The sequence below is a fragment of the Olea europaea genome, unplaced genomic scaffold (assembly GCF_002742605.1).
Source record: "Olea europaea var. sylvestris unplaced genomic scaffold, O_europaea_v1 scaffold1509, whole genome shotgun sequence".
Classification (NCBI taxonomy): domain Eukaryota; kingdom Viridiplantae; phylum Streptophyta; class Magnoliopsida; order Lamiales; family Oleaceae; genus Olea; species Olea europaea.
The window spans coordinates 34,318-43,419 of record NW_019232668.1 but is presented as its reverse complement, the minus strand read 5'-3'; the positions used below and the strand labels follow the sequence as shown (position 1 = coordinate 43,419).

At 33.5% G+C, this 9,102-nt stretch overlaps 1 protein-coding gene across 1 annotated transcript; it reads right to left on the bottom strand.

Annotated features, from left to right (window-relative positions):
* Nucleotides 1–3,615: 3,615 nt before the first annotated feature.
* Nucleotides 3,616–5,619, bottom strand: LOC111376481. Its single transcript, XM_022999440.1, has 4 exons — nt 5,222–5,619; nt 4,965–5,104; nt 4,294–4,838; nt 3,616–3,903 (listed from the first exon to the last, which is right to left on the bottom strand). The coding sequence occupies exons 1-4, from the start codon at nt 5,617–5,619 to the stop codon at nt 3,616–3,618; spliced, it is 1,371 nt and encodes a 456-aa protein (XP_022855208.1).
* Nucleotides 5,620–9,102: the final 3,483 nt, after the last annotated feature.

Below are 9,102 nucleotides of genomic sequence, written 5' to 3'. Positions count from 1 at the left end.
GGCATCGACCCGAAAAAGGAAGAGGGTCGAGATTCAAAAGGTGAAATGGGATAAACTGGATGACAAATTAAATAAACAAATACACAAATAAACTATAAAAATATCGTAACTATAATAGATTTTTAAATTTTAGTTTTCTTATTCAAAGTAAATATAATCCATATTTGTTAATTAGATTTATTATAGTACTTTATTTTATAACCTCAAAAACCTAACAATTAGTATGTCGAAACTAATTTTCTTTGTTCAAATTGAAAATTATAATCTTGTTGGAGTTATGATTTGTTAATTAAAATAATGAAGTAAACTTGAAAAAATCTAGAATTGACAATTAGCTAGTATCTCACATTGAAAAATTATCACAACATTAGAGGAATGGTCTCCTTTAAAAAGGAGCTAGTATCCCATATTGAAGATTACTAAAACATTAAAGAATGATCTCCATTAAAAAGGAGCTAAAGGAGAATCATGTATAAAAATGTTATTTGGGCCTTCAATTGCATTGGGTGATCGATTAAAATAGTTAAAATTTTTTGTAAAAAAAAAAAAAAAAAATTAGATCACTCGAAAAAAACCAAGAAATCATGGCTAGTGTTTTCGCTTCACGGTTAAATCGGCCGGATTGATGATTTATTAGTCAGTCCTTTATCTTCTTGTTAATGTATGAATACTGAATCGGATTAAAGGTGGGTTCATGGTTTTCCAAGTTAAAACCATCGGTCCGATCCAATCCAGTCCATTTCTATAACTTTGACATATATATCTCACTTTTTGGACCTTTTTACCTCTCTAAAAAATTTAAATACCTTGAGGATCCTTAAATAATGGTGATTTGATTAGATGAAAAATTAATACAAAAAATGGATAAACATGGTATCAAACCCACCCCACACCACCGCACCCCTCACCTCAACCCCTCAATTTCTTCACAAAATAATTTATGGCAATTTTCTCCATTTTCAAAAGGAAGACTGGTGAATGAGACTATAAATCCGTAATTAGAACATTGATTTTCTTCTTTCAAAACCCAAAAGGCCAATTTCTTCTTCAACGCAACTCTCGGTCTCAAAGCTTCAGATTTAATTTCCCTTTAGCGAAGCCGGTCGCGAAGTATAACTATAAGTCTAGTGTATTTCCTGTATTTTGCAACATTTTGTGCTAAAATATGTGCTTGGTAGACATAGATTTTGCAATATTTCATGTATTTTGCAAAAAGTCTATTGTATTTCTTGTATCCCGTAATATTTTTGTAACATATTTTGTAGTACTCATGGATTACTTGTTAATTTGTGCTAAAAATATGTCTTTGGTAGATATATTCTTTAATCATTAATTTCGAAGAGGAATACTTTTTGCTATTAGGGCTGTAAAAGTAAAAATAATAAGCTTGATTTTGTTGGGAAAAAAAAATTATGGGATGAAAGGCTAGAGAGAAAAATTCAGAGAATTCTCAAAAAGATTTGTATTCTATGGCTTGGCTCATAAAATGTCTTAAGCACAAGGCCTTTTATAGGTACAAAGGATCCCAAATACATTGTATGAACTTAAGAGACTAATTAATGACTTTTCTTATATACTATGAATAATAGGATACATATAACCATTTGGATACATGATTTAAATAGATGCATGAATATTAAATAAACTAATTCATGTATCAAATTTAATTTTTTTCATCATTCATGAATCAAGTTTAATTTTTCAACACCCCTTCTTAAACTTGATTCCCTCTTGATAACTCCAATCCAAGTACACAATCTTGCAAAATCATCATTCTTCAATGGTTTGATGAAAATGTGTGCTACTTGATCATTGGTCTTCACATAAGCAAGCTCAACTTCTTTGTTCTCAATGCACTTTCTAATGAAGTGAAATCTTGTATCTATATGCTTGCTTCGATCATGGAACATAGGATTTTTACCTAAAGCAATAACTGACTTGTTATCAACATAAATTGGTGTAGCTTCGTTTTGAGGCATATGAAGCATCACCAATAATTTCCGTAGCCAAATGGCATGACAAACACACGATACAGTGGAAACATATTCAGCTTCACAAGTAGAAAGGGTCACAATGGACTGCTTCTTTGAACACCAAGTGAAAGTGGTGTTACCCATGAAAAACAAAAATCCAATGGTGCTTTTTCGATCATTAATATCACTAGCCCAATCACTATCACTATAACCATGAAGCTTGAAATTTGTAGAAGAAGAATAAGCTAAGCTATAATCAAGAGTACCTTTAATGTAGCGAAGTATCCTTTTAGCAATCTCCAAGTGAGTTATAGTTGGTGGGAGTATTCACCGGATTGCAATTTTGCATTTTGAATCTTTCAAGAACTTTCTTTACATAAGTTTCTTGAAAATTAAAAATGTTATCTCCATTTTGTTTTACCTCAATTTCGAGGTAGTATGACATGAGCCCAATGTTGGTCATCTCAAATTCTTGAGCCATCATTCTCTTAAATTCATCAAACATGTTTTCATTGTTGCCGGTGAAGATCAAGTCATCAACGTACAAGCACACAATCATAAAACCTCCAAATGCATCATTTTTAACGTAAAGAGCATACTCATGTGAACATTTGATGAATCCATGATCTTGAAAATACTTGTCAATCCGGCTATACCATGCTCTAGGCGCTTGCTTCAAGCTATATAGCGCCTTCTTCAATTTCAAAACTTTATTTTCATGTTCCTTGACAACATAACCCAATGGTTGTTGAACGCACACTTCTTCTCCAAGGTATCCATTCAAGAAAGCAGACTTGACGTCTATTTGATAAATTTTCCACTTATTTTGAGCTGCTAAGGAAATGATTAATCGAATGGTTTCCAAGCGAGCAACGGGGGCAAAGACCTCTTCATAGTCAATGCCATGCTTTTGGCTATAAACTTTTGCAACAAGTCTTGCCTTGTATTTCTCCACTTCTCCTCAAATATTTTCCTTTACTTTGTACACCCATTTCACGCCAATTTCTTTTTGCCCTTCAGGAAGAGATGCTAGCTCCCATGTATTGTTCTTTTTTACTGCTCGGATCTCCTCATCCATTGCATGCCTCCATTTCTTGTCTTCCATTGCCCCTTCAAAGTTCAATGGCTCGGTGTCTGCGAAGAAACAAAACAAAGATGGATTATCAACAATTTCAGTTTTTACATAAATTTTTGCAAGATTTTTGATACGACTCGGTCCTTCGAAGGGACTATCATGAGGAGATTGAGGAGCAGATGCAAGAAAATGAGGCGGAGTGGCATCTTCACTTGCGTTTTGGCTAGAGTCCCCTTCTTGGAAAGGAAAAATTACGTATTCTTCATTTTTTGGAACATTCCAATCCTACGAACTTCCTTCGTCAAATTTCGCATCTCTACTAATAACAATCTTTCCATTGCAAGGATTGTAAAACTTGTAGCCTTTAGAGTTTGCATCATAACCGATGAAAACAAACTTCTCACTTTTCTCATCAAGTTTTAATCTCTTCTCATCTAGCACATGAATATAGGCAATACTATCAAAAACACGTAAATGAGAAACACTAGGTTTCTCACCACTCCAAGTTTCTTGTGGAGTCATGTCTTGAACACTCCTTGATGGGGAAAGATTAGACAAATACACGGCTCATGCAACAGTCTCGGCCCAAAACTCCTTCTCCTTACTCTTGCTCTTAAGCATACTACGAACCATGTTGATGATGATTCTATTCTTTCGCTCCACAATACCATTTTGTTGCGGTGATCTTGGAATTCTAAGGAAATGCTGAATTCCATTGGTATCACAAAAATTGTAAAACTTCTTGGAAGTGAATTCTCCACCTCGATCTGTCCTTAATGTTTTGATTGATTTGCCACTCTCATTTTCAACAAGGGTTTTAAATTTTTTGAATGCTCCAAAGATTTCATCTTTATTCTTCAAAAAATAAACCCAGGTCTTGTGAGAAAAATCATCAATAAATAGTAAGAAATAATTTGCTTTACCATGAGAGGATGGTTTGATTGGCCCACACACATCCTCATGAACAAGTTGGAGTAATTTTGTTGCTCTTGAGGTGGATTCCTTTGGATAGCTTCTTCTAGTTTGCTTGCCAACGAGGTATCCTTCACAAAGTTGATTGGGATGATTAATTTTTGGCAACCTATTCATCATTTCTTCATTCGTCAAGGTCTTCAAGCCACCAAAATTCAAATGACCAAATCTTAAGTGCCAAAGCTAAGAATTGTCTTCAACACAAGCTTTTAGACACCTTGGATGGTCAACATTAACATTAAGTAGAAACATTCTATTCTTCTCCATTAGTACCTTTGCAATCAGTTTATGAGAAACATCTCTCAAAATAAGACAACGATTCTTCAAGTGAATGTCATAGCCATTCTCAAATAATTGTCCCAAACTCAAAATATTAGACTTCAAAGTAGGTACATAATAAACTTGAGAAATCAAAAGATGACTTCCATTTTTAGCACGAACAAGAACATCACCTTTGCCTTTTATTGGAACTTTAGTTTCATCTCCAAAAATAATGTTGTCTTTTACTGACTCTTTTATTGTTGAGAATAACTCCTTATTGCCACTCATGTGATTGGCGGCACTGATGTCAAGGTACCACAATTGTTTATCCTTTTCTTTTTTGGTTGCCAACAACAACGACAATTCTTCATCTTCCTTTGCTCCAACATAATTCACTCTCTCTTCATTATTGGTGATGTCACTCCTATATTCGGAAGCATGGTGACCATATTTATGACAAGTGTAACATTGAACATTCGACTTGTCATATCTTCTTCCGCCACCTCTCTTGGAGCCATAGTTCCAACGCCCTCGTCCTCTCGATTGATTGCTAGATCCTTTATTATTCAAATTTTATTTTCCATCATTTCTTTCATTACCAAGACCATAATTTCCTCTGTGACCACGACCTTGACCATGAATTTTACCTCTTCCTTGAGATCATCCTTGCTCTTTCTATTGACCTCCCAAGGAGACATTCGTTTGAAGAACTTGAGCCACAGGTTCTCCTTTCTTCTTCAATCTTTCTTCATATGCTTGCAAGGACCCCATGAGTTGATCAAGGGTCGTGGTATCCAAGTCATTAGACTCTTCTATGGCAACACTAACAAACTCAAGTTTTGAGTCAAGCAATCTAAGAATTTTCTCGAAGACACGATTTTCTTCAATATTATCCCCTTACCGCTTCATATGATTGACAATGGAGGATACTCTAGTGAACTAGTCAAAGACAGATTCAGACTCTTTCATGTGCAGAGATTCGAGCTCCCCACGAAGGATTTGAAGGCGAACCTTCTTCACTTTTTCAATTCCCTTGAAATTGTTCTCGAGAATCTCCCAAGCTTCCTTAGCTTTTGTTGATGACGCAATTTTCTCGAACATGGCTTCATCTATGCCCATGTGAATAATAGAGAAAGCATGTTGATCAAACTTACGGTGCCTTTGCAAGGCATTCTTTTGAGCTTGACTAAAAGCTCGTTCATTCTCTGGTTCATCATAGCCTTTCTCTACAACTTCCCATGCCTCTTGTGAGCCGAGCAACGCATTCACGTGTATACTCCAATGTCCATAATTTTCCTTTATTAGTTTGGGAACAGCAAAAGGAAATGAACTATTCATCTTTGAAATGGCTTTGACACCACTTAGTTGGAAAAAAAAAAAAAAAAAGATTATGGGATGAAAGGCTAGAGAGAAAAATTCAGAGAATTCTCAAAAAGATTTGAATTCTATGGCTTAACTCATAAAATGTCTCAAGCACAAGGGCTTTTATAGGTACAAAGAATCCCAAATACATTGTATGAATTTAAGAGACTAATTAATGACTTTTCCTATATACTATAAATAATAGGATACAAAGAACCATTTGGATACATGATTTAAATAAATGCATGAATATTAAATAAATTAATTCATGTATTAAATTTAATTTTTTTCATCATTCATGAATTAAGTTTAATTTTTCAACAGGTTTTAATTGCACCTGTTGCAGTAGAAAGTTCGTATTTGAGATTCCATCTACATGTTGGGTGTTATATATTTTTATTAATTATTGAAAGAGTTTGGTTCTCCTATTTTGATGATGCTTTGTTAATGTTACAGAGACTTCCCATTATTTGTTATGGAACTCATAATTCACGATAAGCCATCAATCTCTACAGTTATGAAATCCATTCGTTGAGATTAATTGTCAGATTTTTACAGTTAAATTATGGAATTCTCAACATTACTTACTTTTTCTTGATAGTTTCGTTTATATGCCTTATTTGGTTTAGCTACTATTCTGTATGTTACATATTAAATGTGCGATATATCATCATCTTACATTTTTTATTTCTTCATGTTACTATTTTTGCAGGTGAATTTTGAATTCCCTTTGTCTGAAGAAAATCGGTTGCACACGCACATTCCTTTTGATGGTTGTAAAGCACTTGCATTAATATTTTGTCATTTTGTTTGATTAAAAACGTACATCTATTGTCGACTTCATCTAGTAACTAGTCCATATATATGTATATGCATGTATTCCAACTAATTTACTCTCATTTCGTTAAGTATATGATTGGATTAATTGAAAATGGTAAATGATGCTTATGACGTGAGATTTCATCTTTCAATGAAAAATTATTTACCTAGGCAATTCCAAAGGGAGATAAATTATGTGTTAGATTTTCGTTGAAGTCAAATGAACTTGGCATACACTGTTTGTGCAGGTATACTGAAATCAATATTGTTGGGGTTAAATTTCGATTTTCCAAGCTGTAGTGATGTTTTTGTGTCTTCTTATTTTTTATTACAAGCATCATGTTAATTGTATGTCCAATCAATTATTATGCTTGAAGAATTTGTTTAGTTCACTACTCTCCAACTACGAAATATCGAGAAAAATCAAAGTACACCTGTTATAAATTCTTGATTGAAGACTAATTCTTGACTGATCAGTTATGTGACTCATCTATCAAGAGAATTGTCATTCTCAAAATCTAGTTTCAGTTATTCTTGACAGATGATTAAATTTTGATCTGTTGAGTTATCTGTCATATGAACTTTTATTCTCGACAGATGAACTGTTGTTCTCAACAGTTAAAGTCAGTAATTCTTAATAGATGACTAGTTCTTGACAGATCAATTTTGCAGTCATCTATTCACATGTCCAACTTCGATTGATCTGAACATTATATGTATGTTTTGTATTAACACGTACGAATTATTATAATATGATCTTGTGTACTTTGTTCTTGCAAATGAATTTTGAATTCCTAGTTCCAGAAAAGGGGCGCTTGTGCACCCATATTTCTCGAAGGAACAATTTCAAGTTCATAAAAACAGTATTGGAGAATTCTAACTATCGGCAGTGAGAAGATTTCTATAACTCATGCCTAATCGAGTTATCTGACATACCTTTTTTTAGCCCAATTGATCCAACAACTACTATTAAGATTGATTAGAATAGATAAGGCAAAGAAGATTTGGTGGTTGTATATATCTGTGCTTATGCATCTCTGAGAGTTGTTGTTTTTCATATTTTGTGTTTGCTGTGGATGTAGGGTGGATGTTGCTATCTTTGTGATATGGGAACTTATCATTTTCTCTATCATTTATTTACATTGTAGACATTTATTGTTTGTAATTATAAAGCAAGATAGCCTGGCTCGAAAAATGAAGTGAAGAATGCTTTTCCCATTATTTATTTAGAAATCAATTAAGTGAAAACTCTACAAAGTGTAGCTCGTGAGAATCCTTGGCCATTGCTTTTATGGTGTAGATTTTATTTGTTTTAGAGGATTGGTTTCTCTTTATCTTTGACATATTTGTTGGTTTGTTTGATTAGCATAGGACAAAATTAAATTGCTTCATTAAATTCTAACTATGGGAATTTTAAAGATCAAAATACCTCAGGATGATGGCTTTTCTTGTTTTAACATATTTAGCAATTATTTCCACATCTGGTACACAATCATTGATTACCAACAACTACAAAAGGAAATTTTATGATAAAATGGTACTCATGATTGAAGATTCATATTTCCTTCCTTCCAAGAATTTCATTATAAATAGCGTGGCATTGCTTTCGTCTCATTCACACTTAAATACTCCTCCAGCTTTGTCACACTTATATAAATCAAATACAACCATATTGAGATAATGGGTTTGTCCATGGGAAGTAATGAACCATTCAATTTGAATGAGTCTTAGCCAATACTCGGTTTGTCCCCATTTTTCTACCATAATCGAATCAGATGATGAGGAAGTCACCTCTCCAAATGGTAGGAGAGGAATTTCTTCCATTCCTTTTTCCAATCTGGACGAAATTTCAAGTAAATGATCATAATCGCCGAACAATGTACTAGATGATATGTTCAAGTTCATGATTCTATATGAAGATAAATTCGATGACAATGAGTAGGAGAAAGTTCCACCTTCTGAGATTATTGTTATAAGTTCGGACGATTCCAATGAAGATAGTGGGGGGATTATACAAATGTTGACGACAATTGAAGTGGCCAATAACTGCATACGTCATCAACTATAATTATGTATTGTAGTTTTGTCATTGATTAATATAGTAACGTTTGTACCAAATGTAGAGCAATAACATATCTCTTATATATCTTATTTGTAGTCAAATTTCTACTTTGCAACCAAATGTTGAGAATTATAAAAACCTTCAGTTGGGACCGACAGTTTAATTGTCGAGATGTTATGAAATATTTTGTCTATATAAGTATTTTTCTTGTGAACTTAAACATGACTAATGTCTGCAAATGATAATGATAGAAAAATACTCAGTTCCACTCTTTCTTGCCCAAGAGTATTTGTCTTTTAGTAAGATCGGGCGTATTCACAATTCTAATCCATTTGTATCTATCCGAGCTCCTAGAATGTGATGACATTTGCTCATCACCATCAACAATAATAGCAGCCTCTATACCATGGAACGGGTCATTCTAATCTAATGTTGTAGCCCCAATATAAAAAATTATTGTTTTTGGTGTATTATCATTCGTGATACTTTGCATTTGATTGACCTCATCACGCCTTACATTTTGGTGAAATTCTGTTATGACTAATAAATGATTTTAGAAATTTGTATCCCTCCACATA

What these genes read in the sequence shown, in the direction of transcription:
- LOC111376481 (XM_022999440.1), bottom strand. Translation starts at nt 5,619, where the DNA reads ATGAATAGTTCATTTCCTTTTGCTGTTCCCAAACTAATAAAGGAAAAT. An exon ending in AACGAATGTCTCCTTGGGAG is followed by an intron (nt 4,839 to 4,964) that starts GTCAATAGAAAG and finishes TGAATAATAAAG; the next exon opens with GATCTAGCAATCAATCGAGA. An exon ending in CTCATAAACTGATTGCAAAG is followed by an intron (nt 3,904 to 4,293) that starts GTACTAATGGAG and finishes TATTTTTTGAAG; the next exon opens with AATAAAGATGAAATCTTTGG.